Raw genomic sequence first — 17,881 nt, 5'->3', positions numbered from 1 at the left:
CCCGCTTTGAGGACCTGAGCCACCGAAGGCGTTTTAAACAACAGCAAAGAAGTAATCCCTGTGCCGCTTTCCAGCGTTCTCGGGCTACGCAGAGAACCTGCGGACCTTGAGCCCGCCACAGCCCGCGGCCTGACGGGAGTTGTAGTTCGGCGCACAGCCCGCGCCGCGCAGCATCCCGGACTGCATTTCCCAGGGGGCGCTGCGGGAGCCTGCCAGCCCTAGCGGGCAATGGCGGCCGTGGCGGCCATGGCGGCGCGGGGGTGCGGCGGGCTCTGGCGCCGGGCGCGGCAGCGCGGCGCGGTGGGGCCCGGGCCCGGTCCTTCCCCCCGCGGGCAGAGGGCTGTCGCCTGTAACGCGAGAGGCGGGGCGGTGCCGGCGGGGAAGAGCGGGTAGGGTGCCGGGACGGCGCGGGGAGAAGGGCCGGGGTAGCTGGTTCTGCCGTGCGGCATCCCGCCCTCGGGGCGGAGCCGCCAGCCGGGGCCGGGTCTGGGGCGCCGGGCTTGGGCACCGGAGCGGCGGTGTCAGCAGCGGGCCCGAGTGAATTGCGGCTTCTGAGCGGTGTGAGGCACGCACAGCTTGCTGGCAGCTGGCAGCGCCTGCTCAGCACGCGTTTCTCTCGCAGGCTCCCCAGGGCGCACACGGCAGTTGCCGCGGCAGGGCGGCCGTGACCCTGTGACACGCTGGGCTGCGATGAGAGCCGCGGCTCGGGAGCGTGAGCGTTCCCGTGTGCCGAGTGAACAGCCAGGGCTGCACCCGCTCTCATGAGCGTGTTTTTAAGGATTATTCTAGCCCAAAAGGGGCTTTCTCTTCCGGTGGAGTGTTGTGAGATTTGGGCAGCGTGCCTGAAACAGAGCATTTTATTTCTGCTGCAACTGAAAGTCACGGCCTGACCAAGTTATGTTCTCTGGTGAGCCCGAGGTTTCTCTCTGCACAGCTGATCATCTCCAGAAAGTTGTGCAGACACCGGCAGAAGTGTGCTGCTGGTTCTTTAGAGACACAGATAAACATAATCCTTGAACAAACATGGCAAGAAGCTGCAGGTGCCTCATCAGTGTTGTTAGAAGGATTGAAGGACTGACTGGTGCTCGTACCTTATTTTCTGAGTGCAAGCCAACACACTGATTAAGCAAAGCCTGGTGTAATTTGTTATGCCATGATATAACAGAACGGCATTTCTGAAAAATACAGGAAACACTGGAATAAATTTGCCTCCAAAATGTAAAAGAAAGCCCACATTATTTCTTAAACCCTGAGGCATCTGTGTGATTAGTTGAAAATACCAAAGAATAATACTGTGTTTCAGTAAAAGAAAATGTATTAGCTCCTTTAAACATCTGAACCTTAATCATCTATAATACTATTCTTCTTCCTAAAAGCATCAATATAAATGGCATCTCCATCACTATTTGGTGTTTGTAGGGATGTCCTCAGCTGTTGTAGGGCAGATGAAGAACTAAAATCTTGGCAATGAAGAATGTTCAGCTTTGAAAGGAACACTGTACTTGATATATTTGTTTGATGTTTTCCCGTAGCTTGCTTATCTCCTCTAGCTATCTGGGTACTCATACTGTTGAAGTATTCTGCCATAGAAATGTGATTTCATCACTGAAATATTATTTGTGCCACTTCATTTGTACAAGGCCAGATAATTACTTACAGAATCTGTCAAGCAATTCATATTGTAAAGGTGACCTTTTTCTCTTGTCCATATAAAGGTTATGGATGTGAGAATTACAATTACTTTTTAGATGATATGGAGAAGCTTTATTCTGTAGAATACATTCAGAGAACAGTAGCTCTCTAGCTGAAATGATGATTTCTCTATTACCAGATTACTAATGTTTATGCTAATGTGCTACTAATGCTGCTCTGGAGAGCCACCTTTCCCAGCATGCAAGTGACTGTCTGACAAAGAATACATAATTTATTATGCCACCTGTCTGTTGGAGATTTATCAAACTACCTGAGAAGTAATTCATATTTATGATGATTTGGGGATTTTCACGAGGCACCAAATTAGGGTTCATCCAGCATGCAAGTGTGCCTCATTAATTTCTCTGAGATTTCTCATGTAAGGAAAAGTTAAAAGTTTCAAACCATTACATTTTTTATTTTATTCTTTTCTGCATATAATGAACATTGCCATATAGTCCCCGTAGCCTTAGTTCTCTTAGTTCTGTATCACAGCACAAGTTTTTCCATTACAGTGTAGATGTAGTTGCAACTTTATGTACAATGTTTTTACAATTACAATTTGATTTTTGTTAATAAATTAAGAGTTCTTAATTCTTCTGTTTCTAGGTGTTCATGGTATTTAAAATCCTCTATATTTAAATTGTTTCTCCCTTCTGTTTCCTTTTCAGCCTTGCTCCATGGGTACCAGTTGTGGGTCTGGAAATTCATGCACAGATCAGTTCCAACTCAAAACTTTTCTCTGGTTCCCAAGTCCAGTTTGCAGCACCTCCCAACTCTTTGGTATCTTTCTTTGATGCCTCTTTACCAGGAACTTTACCCGTAAGTTAAGCTGCAGTTTCATTTATATCAGGATTAATGTCGGGCAACTTTGCGTATGTTTCTAATATTTTATTCTTCCCAGGATTTGACTGCAGTTTTATATGTGACTACTTTTCTTTACTTTCCTGATTTCTGCTTGTTTCATAACATGAGATGCCTAGTACTGTTACTTTTCAATTTCCTCATTCCCTAGTTATTGCCTCAGATACTTTATATCCCCTGCAAAGGAAAGAAAAATGGGAGTGTCTCTTCATCATAGTGAATGGATCACAGTATTTCTTTGAGGGCAGAGTGGGTGTGTTTGGTTAGTATGCCACACAGGAAATTCCCTAAATATGAGAGATGCTTAAAGCCCAGTGAGAGAAGAACGTCTTAGATTTTGAGTGGCCATTTGATGTTATTTTGCCATATGTTTGTTTATGTAGCTGTCATTTGCCATTTGGAGCGTCTCACTGTGGAGTTACTTTGCTGTTATTTTGCTTCCTGAGTAGAAAGTCTCCAATTTAGGAAAGTGTCAACCATTCCTCTTTCCAGAGCAAAAATAATTCCAAGCAATTATTAAAAAAAAAGTAATCTGTGAGACATTGTGGATTAATAGGTCAGAATAACTAGCTAGCACTTAGCAATAAGGTTTATTAATGAAAACTTAGTAAGTGTTTGAATTCACAGCTTAATTATGACTGTGATGACTATGAGAGTACTGCTGTATAATTATCTGAGAATCTAAAAAGTTTAATATAAAAATAAAAGTTTAAAAAGTATAACATAAGCTGTTACTATTACGGTGAAAACAAATATTGAATAGACTTAGCATTACCACATGCAACAAGTGTGCAAAGACTATAATGGGGTCTAATTATTTAATGAGTATATTCATTAAAGTGCAGGTTTGAATTCTGGTAACAGAAGTGTATTTTAAAATCTAGTTGAAGCTTTTCATCACCATAAAACAGCCTCAAAAATCTTCTAAAACTGAGAGTTAACTTGTAGCTGAATTTCTAGGATCTAGATATATGTCATGATGCTTAAAAAGAGAAATTATTTGATATATTCATTTGGTATTTGCAAGGATGTTGAAAACTAAGGAAGTGAAGTTTAGATGCTGATAAAATTGGGACTTCACTCTTGCAGTAGCAATTCAGAGCAGAGTTTCAGATCTAACTATATGGAAATTCTAGAAACTTGGTGGAGATAATGGAAATCTTATGCAATCATTTGGTTTTAGAAGAATCTGTGTAGATTTAAAGACATAAAATTAGTTCCCTTCATTTGGGGGCAGGGCTAGGTTGGGTAGTCACAAAATCCAAAAGAGTTCAAGCTTCTGGTTTTAGACCTTCTACTTAACCTTCTGTTAATGCACAGAAATTCTCTTAAATTGTCTAATGCTTATCTTCAGTCAAGTAGAAAAGCTGTTCTTGAGAGAACAAAAATGAGTATTTATGAAGAGATTAATTTTTCTGTACATTACTATTTATCAAAGGTGTAGTGTGTGTGTATTTTTTTTCTCTCTTAATGAGGCTTTAAAATGAGGCTTGGTGTGACCTTTTTGCGAGGACCCCGTGTGGGCTTTGATAAAGAATATAACTGCACCTGAGAAGAAAAAATCCAGAATGATTAGGTTAATTTAAAAGTAGTGATGCTATGTTAGATTCTACCAGCTGCTTTTATGTATACAAAGAGAAGAAAGATTTTTTTACTGTACTACTGGTGAAAATAGAGTTGAAAGTGAATGTTACAAAGTGCATGTTCCTGCATGAAAGAATGTGATGCAAAATCCAGTCAGTAGTTGTACCTTTATTTTCCCATTGTAATTGCTGCACAGGAATTAATGTGAGAGAACAGCATTTTTTCTGAAATCAGTGGGGGTGGTTTCCTACATGTAAATTTGTACACAGCAGTAGTATGTGAGGCAGAATTGGATTTTGGTAAATTTTGAAAGATGGAAGGTAATTTTTGAAAATTCAAAGTATTTGTAGAATAAAACCAAACCAACAAAAGCCATTCTAACAAATGTTAGGTTATTGCCTAATAAGACTACTTAGAAGGGAAATATTTGGCCTTTCCTTTGGACTCTATTTTGTTGAGAAATGAAAATAATAGCTGAAAAGTTTTTATACAGTAGTTCCATTATCTCTGGAAGATAATGACTGCTGTTTTGAATTGAGAACTATAAGGACACTTTTCAGTGTCACAGGGATTTAAATTTACAACGAGATGGTTGTGATAGGGAGCTGTGCTAGTATTTGCTGCTTCACAATGGGACCAGAAATGATGGTGCTAAAGGGAGCTTTTCAGGTTGCTGTGCATTTCTGGGTCACCAGTAAGTGTTGGTGTGAGCATTTGCTGTGCTCTGCACAGGAGAGGTGAAACTAGAAGAATGTGTTTAGCCCTCCTCCATCTATCCTCTTTATATTTGCTTCCTGTAAGGTTAATACAGCTTATTTTATGCTTCTGCTGCAAGTAGGCCTTGGGAGGATCATCACAGAGTAAGTGGCATGGCCATTTCACTGTGTTGTTCTCATAAAGTACCTCTGAGAGACAGCTGCAGGCGAGAAGAGCTATGCAGGTGCCCTCCTATTTGGCATGAGAGGGGAAAAAATTATGACAGAATCATAGAATCATGGAATGATTTGAGTGCAAGGGACCTTAAAGATCATCTGGTTCCAGCCCCTCTGCCATGGGCAGGGACACCTCCCACTAGACCAGGTTGCTCAAAGCTCCTGGATGCTTCATCCAGCCTGGCTTTGAACACTTCCAGGGATGGGGCAGCCACAGCTTCTCTGGGCAGTCTGTGCCTCAAGACCCTCAGAGTAAAAAATTTCTTTGTAGCATCTGATCTAAACCTGCCCTGTGTCAATTTAAAACCATGTCTTATCATTACAGGCCCTTGTAAAATGTCTCTCTGGCTGTCTTGTTGGCCCTCTTTAGGTACTAAGTACTGTAAGGTTTCTCTGGAGTTTCTCAATGCTGAACAACCCCAACTCTCTCAACCTGTCTTCATAGGAGAGATGTTCCAGCCCTCTGGTCATCTTCATGGCTCTCCTCAGACCCTCTCCAATATGTCCATGTCCCTCTTATGTTGGGGGTTCCACAGCTGGATGCAGCACTCCAGGTGGGAACTCACAAGAGTGGAGCAGAGAGGCAGAAGCACCTCACTCAGCCTGCTGCCCACACTGCTGTGGATGTAGCCCAGGACATGGTTGGCATTCCAGACTACAAGTTCACTTTTCTGGCTCATGCTGAGCATCTCCTTAACCAGCATCCCCAAAGCCTTCTCCCTGGGGCTGCTCTCAATCCGTGCTCTGCCCAGCCTGTATTGGTGCTAGGGATTGCCTCGATCCAGGTGCAGGACTTTGCACTTGACCTTGTTGAACTTCATGAGATTTGCACAGGCCCACCTCTCAAGCCTGTCCAGATCCCTCTGGATGGCATCCCTGCCCTCCAGCATGTTCACACCACACCACACCACACCACACCACACCACACCACACCACACCACACCACACCACACCAATCACACCGCTTGTTGTCATCAGCAAACTTGCTGAGAATGCACCTGATCCCACTGTCCCCGTCACTGACAAAGATACTTAACAGCTCCAGTCCCAATAGGACCCCTGAACACCTCTTGTCACTAGTCTCCACTTGGACATCAAACTGTTTGTTGACTGCACCTCTTTTAGTGCCACCATTCAGCCAATTCCTTTTCCACTGGGTTGACCATCTGTCAAATCCTTGTCTCTCTAGAGACAATGATGTCATGTGGGACAGTCACATGCTTTGCACAAATCTGAGTAGATGTGTCAGTTGCTCTTCTTATCCACCAGCTTTGTAACCCTTTCGTAGAAGGCCACAAAATTTGTCAGGCGTGATTTGCCCTTAGTGAAGTTACATTGGCTGTCAGTAATCACCTAATTATTTTCCATGTGCCTGAGCATAGTTTTCATCTGCTCCATAATCTTGCCAAGCACTAAGACTGGCCAGCTGAGGCTGACTGATGTATCAAATCTATGACTAAAAAAGGAGGTTTGGAATTAGCAGGACTGGATGGCACATCCCATGCTACTCAGCACACTTTTTGTGCCCTGTGGTGATGAAGTGACTCACCATTAGAAGTGATAGCGTCTTACTCAAATAACTACAATGCTCTCCTTTCTTTGGGACTGCATCTGACTACCTAGACTACATTTCATCTCATGAAATTTGCAAAAGCCTGTGGTTTTTACCTTGCCAATGGTAATGATCTTGGCGTGGTATCTTCAGAAGACCTATTATAAAGGAAGTATTATTCTATACATGGTAGCAAATAGTGCATTAGACCTGCAAACTGGACTAAAATTCTTCTGAGGGTCCATAAAGGTGGTTGCCCTCCCAATCTGATTTAGCCTCTGAAAATTCTGAGAGGCTTTATAAAGGTTTTTAAAGGTAAAACTGGGCTCACAGAAAAAGAATCCATGATTATCTATTTTCATGATGGAGGTGGCTGACTAAAAGTTAATTATAGCTCAGCCGCAGAAATAAGATAGTAGATCTAGCAGCTAAAGGCTGAAACCTTTTTGTCAGTGCTGTCTTTGTCACGTATTTTACATTTGTCTCCTGAATGACTGAAGTGAAGCCATGATCCTATTGTAGGCAATCCTTTGTAGGCAAGTATATAAAGAAATAATCTAGGATTTACATAACCAAGGTTTAAATTAATAAGATTTGAATGAATATTAGCCCTACAGTCTTAAATATTTTGAATTTCTTGATATCTTCTCATGCATTTGAATTTCATTCTCCTCTTTGTGTGAACAGCATCTGTTTTATCTTTTTTTTACAACAGAGTTTTCAGAAACACTTGGTAATGATCAAGCTCTTTTTCCAATAAAGAAAAGGTAAATACCTTCTGACCTCAGAAGAAACAGAGTAAGATCTATGTTGAACAATCCTGTAGAATGTCATATGAGATGTGTGATTTTATCTGAATATATAATTTCTTCATTTTCTCTTTGTAAACAGTATAGAGGGACATGTTTTAGCCCTGCTGTGTCTTCTCTCACTCATATAATGACAGTCAGGCAACCAGACCACTCCTTTCCATGGAAGAGAGCAGAGCTAGAGCAGCTATTAGCCCTTGTTCCTTCTGGCATTGCACCTCTGGCAACCTCAGCTCCAAGCTCGGGCTTGTCCAAAGCTGACAGATGCTGGTGCAGCCCTGCACAGTCGCTGAGAGCACGTGTATCAGGCTGTTGCCCTCCACCCCTTGCAGTGCTCTGCTCCTGAAGTGGCTACCCAGGCATGTGACAGGGCTAATACCCAGTTCGGGATTATAGAGGGTGTTTCCATCTGTTCTTGGCAGTGGCAGGTACCCAGTGTTTTTCCAGATGTTTTGGGTGACGGATTATCAGACTTAAATAACATCTACAGTTCATCATAATATACAGGATTTATCTGATGCATTTGCTTTCAAAGGCTCTGAGGGGTTTGTGTGAGATTCTGGTGCATGTGTCTATTAACTATTCATACTGGAGCAGAAAACAGCATTTGAGACCAGAATTTCTACTTAACAGCTTCAAACTAGATTTTTTTTAATATATATCCTGTGTCTGTTAAATCTGGTGATTGCAACAGCTGTTTTACCAACTTGTGATTTCAGTTTTGTTTTGACATTCCTGGTGGCATGCATGTGAATTTACTCCCTTCTTATACTACTTTGTTTTGAAAAAAAGCCTACTTCTTAGCTTGACTTTTGATAACTACAGTTTTAATTGCGTGTACTTTTCATGGGGAACTGAACGATCTTCTGATCATTGTATGGATGTTTTTTTAGCTTCCATTACATAAATTTTCTTCTTTTCTTTGAAACCATATGATGGCTAGGTTTTTGTATCCATGAACTCTCCTCTAAAAATAAATTAGTGGCAGTGCCTGACAGAAAAAGTGAGTTCATGTTTGTTTTAAACTTATCTCTAGGTTCACTGAAATTCCTCATTACTTTTTTCAGTAAAACTGTGGTAATTGTACTTAGAAAAGAGGAGATTTTTTTTTTTTTTTTTTTTAGAAATTGATGATACCTTTCTGTTGCAGTCCTTTTTTTCCTGATAGTACTTGGGTTTGCAACATGCATTTTATGGTCAGTGGTTAAGAGTCTTTTCTTGCCCACACAGTCCCAGCTTGCTGGGCTTGTAGTCCAGAAAGCTTCTATAAAGAAAATCCCACATAATTTAGAAAGAGACTAGAGGAGAGAAATAGGCTTTTAAACCATTGCTCCCTGAGGATGCCTTTGTGGTTCACAGACCCTTAAATGTCTGAGTTCATGGTGGATTAAAGCCTACCAACACTATTAATCAGTTCAAAGCTGTTGTACTGGTCAGAAGAGGTCTTTGAAAGATGAGTGATGCTGGCTTCAGGTGACTTTCAGGACTGGGTTATGGTGCAGGTTGTTTCTCGTTCTATTTCTTTGCATTTCAAAGCATCATTCACAGCCCTGGGATTACCTGTGGAACTAAACTCCTTCATGGGGGTCTGAGAAATGTTATACTTCCTCCATTACTGCAGTTGCTTAGGTCAACTTTATATCATAACTTAGGCTGATTTTTCTGGAGACGTCTCTGCTCTTGTATATTGAAGTATTTGGTGACATTTGTTGCTGCTCTCTCAAGCTTTGAAGGAGTCCCTTGTAACATTTTCTCTCACTTTGCTGTGTCTCATGTATTTGTGGGTATTTCTGATACTCATTCTGGGTGTTTTAATCTTCTTGTCAAGGCTAACAATTCAGGTAGGGCTGTCTTCTTAGCACCTCAGGAACTGTTGAGCTCTCTCTGTTCTTCTTGTTGGCTTTACTGTTCATCCTTAACAGGTCCCTCTGGCTGATGCAAACTTGCCAGTTAGAATGGCATTGAGTTGATAAAACATCTTGTTATCACCTATTTCAGTAGATCCTTCAATGCATCAATGATGTTATCTATGTACTTTCTCTTACCTCCTTTTGTGTTGTTTATTTTTAATTGCTTTACCTTTTGCTTTATACAGGTATTTTTCTACTTATTGGGGGAGCAAGAGTTGGTAGTATCTTGTTTCCTTTCTTTGATAAAGTCCTGTTACTGCAGTTATTGTGCCATCTTTGACACTTTTGGACAGAACAACCACTACATGACATCAGTGTCCCCCCTTTCTGAATTCCATTGGAAATTGCTGCTGAAACACACACTAGCTTTTTGCAGTAGCTTTTCTCAGTTGGCTTGGAATTTCTTTAAGTTGGACCTGAGAGGGGATTTATTGTTGCATATTTCTATTACATCTGTTATCAGTCACTGTAGGTGCTCTGGCATCCTTAAGTGTTTGATTTGATGTAGTATTCTCGCAGTATGTAGACAATCTGGTTTCAGGTGACTCCATTTGAGAAAATCCAAGGTGTTATGTTGTATATATGTGTATGTAAGCAGTGCTCTCTTAAGTGAATGTTTCATGGTTCTACCAATTTCTGAGCATTTTAATTTTGCAAATGGACATCTTGCTACTTCATTCTTCTTCTTAACAGTTGTTTCCTTGAAGCGTTTTTCGTGAAAAGGTGTTTAGGGAAGCATTTTCCGACAGTAATGACAGGTAATTGTAGACTGGGTCTTCGTTCTCTTCATGGTTAGCTGTCTGGTGTGTAGTGTTGCATAACTGTCAGGTTTATGTATTTTGTTTGAAACTTATCTTAGTGAAATTAGGCTGTAATTGGTTCCCGGGGTAAAATAATTTCGTTGTGTTCTCTCTGATTATCAGTCACCTTGTCACCTTAAATATGACTGTGTTTGATTTTGAGAGGATTATGTAAACTTCTGCAAGTGATGGTTATTAGCTACATATGTAGTTTTTGCCACAATGACCATTTTGTTTTCTATACAAAAATGCTAGTTTTACAATTTTGCTGCCAAGTTCAGCCAAATTTTCCTCCAAAAAATTTTAGGCTTGTAGAGAGTTTTTAAGAATATACTAGCAAGCATATGAAGAAGAAAATATTGAGTTACTCTCCCCACTGATTTCAGCTTTATTTGGGCTGCTGCCCTTCAGATACTTGTGACCCTTTATACTCTTTCTGGGATGTTTGATGAAATGAGAAGATGGGGGAGTCATGGAGGAGAGAGTTTTGGGGTCACTGCTTAGGTAAAACAAACTAGGGATATTATTTAAAGGAAATTAGTCTCTGTTGGTTCTGGTGTTCCAGAAAAACTTCGTTAAAAGCAAATATTTTCAGTTTGCTATTGTGTAATTTCTCTCAAATAATTTCTTAATAGCTCTTTGGAAGACTTGTTGCATTTTATCACCTGTTGTTTTCATGAATTAGTATAATCTTTCATCTATGTGTAAAAGACCACTTCTGGTTTACTCCCAGTTTGTATATTGTGCTCCCTTAAGAGATCTGAGTCAGACTGCAGGGAAAAATGGCTGAGGAACAAATAAGCATGTTTTGGTAGACAGCAAATGAAGAAAAAAGGAATGAGGGAGTCGGAGGAAAGGGCTGAGATTTTAGTGTGTGTTTAGTGTGGGCTCTCAGGACACATGGAGATTGCAAGAAGGAGCAGAGGGCAGATAGCCAAGACTTAGAAATAATAGAAGATGACAGTAAATGGGTATCAAAGGTCAGAATTTGCAATGACTCAGAAAACCACAAAGCTGGCTCTCACTAAACCTACAAGCAAAGGACCATCTGCAAGGATAAACAGGGCAGGGGTTGGTTTACGAACTATTTTATCCTAAGTACTCTGAATTGTCTCTATTTAAGAAATTAAACAACTGATGTTATGTTGAAGAAGGCAGATGATACTCATGTTTAAAAGCCTTTTTTTTTCTGGGACTCTGTGTAGGAAGAAAAGTCTGAGAAGATTCACCTCAAATCTCTTGTTGCCTTTGGATTTGATCACAGTCTGTAACTTAAGTTTTAGCCATTGCTCAGTCCCCTACATCCAGCAGCAGTGAAACACTTTCACTGGATCTTACTGTATTTAACTTGGTCTGGATCAGATACCATTAGCAGTGATTTAAATTTCAGGTGGCATAAGAGAGGGAGCATCTTTATGACAGGTCAAAAAACTCCACATGGCAGATGCAGAAGACTGATGTCAACAGGGAGAGCATGGATGTTAGAGTGGTACTGGACTTCTTTATGTGAACACCACATAAGCACAGCATTGGATTATGGATATCATGAACCACTGTATTACCATTGCATTGTCCTGTCTTCCCTGGGAGTTCTCCTGCTTGGAACTGTTTCTGTAGAGTAGACCTTTATTTGGTTTTAGATGCCCCTGATGGGATCAGAGAAATGAAGATCTCTGGATTGGCTGCTTCCCTATCACCCCAGAAAACAGATTTATTCTATTGAGACCATTGAGCACTTTGCCCACACAGTGATTTGAATGGATTTTTCCTCCTGTGTTTCTTTTAGCAGCTCCTGTTGGGCTGAGAAACCCTTAAATCTGTCATTATTAAAATTTTATTTTTATCTGGTGTTACCTTCCAGTTTTTCTTATTCCCAGGGGTCAGCATTTCTCCCTACTGCTGCTGCATTTTTCTGGTCATCACTGACACTGGGAGATGCTTCCTCCATCCTAAGCCTTGTGATACAAGCTTTCAGGCTAGCTGTTCAGCTTTGAGAAAGTGTGCCCTCTTATTCTTTCAAGTACACCTGAAGTAGTGTGTTTAGGAGCTGGGTACTTCTTAATGTCAGAACTGCCTGGTTTTAAGATATGGCTGGAATCAATGTGTGCTGCATCGCCACAAACCAGCTTTGCCACTAGACAAGGTTAGCAATAATATATTCTGTATAGCAGTGTATAGCTTTGGTACCAGACAGTGGAAAAGGAAAGTTACAAAATACATTAAATATGTTTAATGCTCCTCGTCGCCATCTTCCTTTGGTGTTTCAGCTTCCGAGTAGCCATTTTGTTCTCTTAAGCTGGAATCTCTTTTCTATTAATCCAAGATCTCAGTTTAAAAGGTCTGGTGCTCCTTCCCCTTCTGTCTTGCCCCTTTCCTTAGGGATAAGAACATAATGCTCACACTGGGGCAGCAAACATGCAGTGAAGTAGATGCTGGACTAAGTGCAGAGGACAGTAAACTGAAGATTTAAATTTTTCCCCAAAATTGGAGACCTCAAGTTTTGGAATGTGGGTTCTTTGAGCACCTAACAAATGACAGGACTTAGGTTGTCTTGTTTTTTAAATTTTTACTGTGTGCTTCAAGGGATGGAGTCAGATTGTAATCTGTTGCAATAAATGGCTTATTTGGGAAATGGTCAGCTCTTGATTTACTGTATGTACACTCTGTACATGCAGAGCTATGGTTGGTCCTTCTCTGTGTGTGGGAGGATGCCATGGCAGAATGCTGCAGAGCAGTAAGTACTCATCTACAGTGTCAGGCTGAACAGCCACAATTACACTGGGACTAAGTACATATTAAGGGTATTTTATTTTGAAGTTTAACTTACGATTGCACTTCAAAGAACCATATATTGCAGCAATTTGGTACTTTTAACACAGCTAGAATAGTAAGACTGAGTATATCCATTAGAAGAAGCAAATAAAAATCAGAGTGATATGAAATAGGAGTACTTGAAAATGTGATTAGATATATTTGTTGAGGTTTCTAAAGATTAGTGTCTGGTCTACAGAGAGCTGACTGAGTACATTGTACTACTTCCTTCTTTGAGATGTTACTTTGAAAGAAAAGGAGCTAAAATGGAATGTTTCTTAGATAAACAGTCCTGTAGTTAATTTGATTAATGCTGATTTTTTCATGATTGTAAGTAGGACTGAAGGTGATAGGCAATTAAACCTACTTTATTAAAATGTGTGACCTAGAATTAAAAACTTAAAAAAATTTTGGGGAATTATTTTGATTTCACAGTTTTTAGTACAAGGAATATTTTCTTCTGGAGGATAGGCTTCCTGGGTGCAAACACTGCAAAGATTTCTGGGTTTTTGTAAAAGGTAGCGAAAATAAACTTTTTCCAGGAGAGTTATCTGGATGTTTCTTCCTTTTCCCCCCCAATTATCCTGCATAATACTCATTAGCAAAACAAGAAGCTGCATACCTACCCTCTTTAAAATATAAACATGGTAATTTACTAAATATAGAAACATATCCTTACTTAAAAGGGTGCCAACTTTCTTTAATATATTAATATAAGGAGTGAACCTGTTGTTAAAGACAAAGCTGTTAGAACATTTCTTTTGGTGGTGCAAAAGCTTTTGCTTTTGGTGGGAATTTGTGCCATTGAAGGTATTGTGTATAGTTTTGTATGGCTGTTGGATAATCTTGTATTTAAAACCAAGGTCTTGACTAAACTGAACTTGCAAATAAAGATAAATTTTTTAAAGGAATCTTTCTACTTGTGGACTAGATGTAAAGAATAAACAAGTACCAGAAAGAGAGAGATCTTGGTTGGGCTGTTCTTTCATTCCTTTAGTGCTCAGTTACCATGGTGCTGTAGCAGGAGACCATAGCTACAAGGGAAGTGGTGCTGCTGTTGTGATGCCATTGTTAAGGTTTTTTGTAAGTTTCCAACACAAGCAATTTACATTTCCTTTTGTAATAGCTCTCTAGGATTTTCTTTAAATGCTAGGAAGGATGCTTCCAATTTAGAAGACCAGAAATATTGAAGAAGTCTTTCTAGACTATTGTGTTTTGTCCATAGCTATTGCAGGAACTACACTGCTTGCTTTCAAGGCCAGCACTTTGCTAACATACCAGACAGGCAGCTTGTCAGTTCAAGCCAGTAATTTAAATCTTTGGTGCTAGTCAGAGCTGTCAACTTAATAACAGCTTACTGCATAAACAAGCTCGAGGACTTACTCTAGGTCATTAGTATGGGAAGTTTCACATACTGAATTGATGTTTATCACAGCAGATTATTTGAAAAGCTTATTTGAAGGAAAGGTAGCAGTTTGCTTAAACAGTTCTGCTTTATGCTTACAGCCTTGGTCATGGAAGTAGGTAGTAGTAGTCGCTTCAGAAATGAAGCAGTATTAGATAAATTCTGATTTTTGAAGAAGGAGGCCATCTGGTTGGTTTTGGGTTGTTTTTTTTAAAGACACACAGGGCAGAAGAAGCAGATTGACATGGTAGCCATCTCAGTATGCCATAGAGGGACAGATCTGCTCTGCAAGGCCTGCGCTCACCGCTGAGATCAGGGAAGGAGTAACATGGGAAGTTGAATAAGCAGTGGTGCATATACAATGATTTGGCTACTATGATCCACTACACTGGGCACACATACACATCAGAGTAATCTAAATGCTTAGTAATACAACATAAAAAATAATCAATACTTCATGTTTTTATGCCAGTTTTTCCCCAGAGTCTCCAAAATGGTTCATCAGCAGTAGTGCAAAAGATTCTCCCTGGTACTATGTACTAAGTACTACGTACATGGGGATTATTTCTTTCACCTCAAAACAGTGTTATCCCTTAGGACAGTGAGTAAGACACACTCTACCCTGTTTGAAGTAAAAATTGAAGAGCAATGAAGTGCTGTGAAGCTCTTGGGACTCAGGAGTTGTGTTTTCTCTTGTTCACTGATTGCAGTCAGTCACAACCCCTGCACCATCAGGAATTGTAGCTAGATACTGGTTCACTGCTTTGGAGCAGTGGTGTTTTGAGCCTACCAGTCCTTATGGAGGCTTAATGGGTTTCTGGTGGCCAGTTTTTAAAGGACTGACTGGCATGGTTCTCACTAATTTGTAAAGCTGAACAGGACTGTGCCATAAGGCTTTAGTAGGAGGAAATTTGCCTGTGTATTTAGAAATATGATGATATTTTAAACATTGAACAGTTTGACTAGCACTTTTACAGAATTCCTTAAACAGTAAAAATAAAAGTGTCTGTACTGTCTGGAAGCATTTAATTATTGAAAACAGGAGCATCTACTGTATAATGAACTGCAGCTATGCTACTAAAATAAATTAATATTTTGTAGTTACCAATTTTCTTTAGATTGGAGTCAGGACTAATTGTGTTCATTTTGCTGTGGATTGGTATTTCAAAGGGAGATTGTTCTGCCTTTTTTCTTGTCTAGAATTTGCTTTATGTATCTTTTAAATTTTTTAATAAGTAAAATATGCCTGAACAGATGATGTGTTCTAGTTAGCCATATATAGCTACACTAAAGATCTGAAAGTTCCCTAGTTAAATGTCTTAAATATTTAATTTCTTTTCTGTATAAGCAATTTTTAAGTTTCTGTTACATGAAGAGTTGCCCATATCCTCTCTCACTATTTTGATTTTTAAAAACTAAATGAGTAAAACAAAGAGATTCGTTTTCTGGCAGAAGATGTGGGATGATGGGAAATGTACAGCTGCTTAATATGTTTTCAGAAGTCAGGCTGGAGAATATAAAAAATAAATACTGTGAAAAACATGGAAGAAAACATTATTTAAGCCCTTTATGTTCTGGTCAATGCAGATGAAGTCATGTACATTCTTTTACATAATGTGCTCCTTTAATGGTCCTGCTGGAAATAGACTTCTTGGCAGCTATACAGTGCGGAACAAGATGGATAAAGTTCTGTTCCTGTTTCAAAATGCTGTAAGTGGGAGCATGTCAGAACTTACTAAGACAAATTCAGTCTTTTTTCCTTTTTAGTTTCATCCATTTGATGTTAGTTAAACGAACTGTTAAATTAATGAGAGCACATCTGAAAAGAAATCATCATTTGACAGTACTTTTTGGAGTGAAATTTTCTTTCTCTTCTGGACCCTAACCCTGCTGAGGAGATGCAAGGGGGTAGAGTTGAGAGTGATGGGTCCATGATGGAAAGCTGCATTTAACTCCTTTATTTCTTCGTGAAGGCCTTGCTGGGCGCTCAGATCACATGGCATTCTGCAAAAACTTTAACCGTGGGTTTCTTTGGGTACTGGAAACGTGTACTTCTAGCCATGGGATCAACTGCTGTCTTTTGGGTTCTGTTTTAGCAAAGATGTAAGTGTGCATAATTTCATCCTGGTTAAGCAAAGCATTAAAATCTATGGTATGTGTAGATACTCCTCAATTCACTGTGGTTCTGTGGTTACAGGTGTTCTGAAGTATTCTACTGTAACAGCACTGCAGTCCCTAATGCAAATCCCCTGTGTTTCACATTCCCAGTATGAGCTGACAGCTGGTTACAAGTCAGTTATCATGTGCTGTGATTTGTCTCCTGTACCGTCAAAGATTCAAAAGCACTGAATGTTTGCAAGAGTAGCAAGCCAGAACAGTGCACACCTCCATATGTGGTATGACAAAATGACTGAATAGCTTGTTTTCTCATCTTAAAGCTTTGCAGATTTATAGCTACCACAACTTTAATGATGAATAAGAACTACCCACACAAAGAAAGAGATCTAATGGTGACTGAAGGCAAGTGAAATTGAATATATGCTCCTTATAAGGCAGTGTGTGGGAGACACATTTGTAACATACTGAGTATCTGAGCAAAACCATGTGTCATGTTTCCTTAGGTTCTCAACAGGAGATGTGTAGAAGCAGCAGTGATGACAGGCCTGGCACTCAACTGCAGCATAAACAAGAAGTCCTTGTTTGACAGAAAACACTACTTCTATGCAGATCTGCCTGTAAGTATGCAGTATAGCTGGTCCCTCTTGGGCTGTAGGAAGGACAAGTCTGGAGTACGGATGGCAGTGGGGGAGGAGTGAAGAGATGCTTTTTGTGTTTTCAGTCAGTGCTCTGCTCACCCCAACAGGATGCTGCACTGCGCCCTGATGAAATAGGCAGCTGTACTCTGGTGCTCACTGATTGAATGTGATTGCTCTGATTGCTGACTCCTTGCTTAGCTGCACAATTCCAGTAGCTTAATGTAATTGAATTGGGAGCTGGAGCTGCTTTGTCCCTTAAGTTGTCCATTCCTGGTGTTTAGTACTAATTGTCTGTTGGGGTAAAAGCAGTCTGATAATAGTCCTTCATTTAAAATGAATGTATAACAAACACAGGTTCCGGTGGAATAAACACAGCAGTGTCTTTTTTGTGTGTGCTTAGGGACCTCAAAATATTTAATTTCCCTTCAGAAATTTCTCAGTGATTGTTCCAATAAATGAAAAAATCAAAACAACTGAGAAATTGAGTCTTTGTAATGTAGTTTGTTGGTAGATTTCATATTGGATAGAAGATGCCGCTGGAAGTCAAATGCTTTTTGCTGCACTTGGTATGGATGTAGAAATATTGAAACAATTTAAGAGCCTGACTTCTGTCCTTGCAACAGAATGCTGCAGTGTTTGAGCCTCTTTTACTTTTTAATGAACTTAAACCTTCCTAATTTTTAACTTATTTTTGTGTCAGCTTATGTGTACTGAATGTTCAGTTTGACAGTAATCTGTCAAAGGGAGGAAACTGTTTATAATTTCT

At 40.1% G+C, this 17,881-nt stretch overlaps 1 protein-coding gene across 1 annotated transcript in view; it reads left to right on the top strand.

Moving 5' to 3' along the window:
- Positions 1-207: 207 nt before the first annotated feature.
- The window catches only part of GATB (glutamyl-tRNA amidotransferase subunit B), a 43,061-nt gene continuing 25,387 nt past the window's right edge, over positions 208-17,881 (top strand). The window contains exons 1-3 of the mRNA XM_085058504.1: positions 208-389; positions 2,364-2,514; positions 16,981-17,094. Coding sequence (XP_084914630.1) covers positions 229-389; positions 2,364-2,514; positions 16,981-17,094 — 426 coding nt within the window. The 5' untranslated portion in view covers positions 208-228. The remainder of the gene's footprint in view (positions 390-2,363; positions 2,515-16,980; positions 17,095-17,881) is intronic.

Source organism: Lichenostomus cassidix, chromosome 4 (genome assembly GCF_008360975.1).
Source record: "Lichenostomus cassidix isolate B80296 chromosome 4, HeHo_3.0, whole genome shotgun sequence".
NCBI lineage: Eukaryota > Metazoa > Chordata > Aves > Passeriformes > Meliphagidae > Lichenostomus > Lichenostomus cassidix.
Note: the sequence above shows the minus strand (reverse complement) of the source record. Positions and strands in the feature narration are given on the sequence as shown.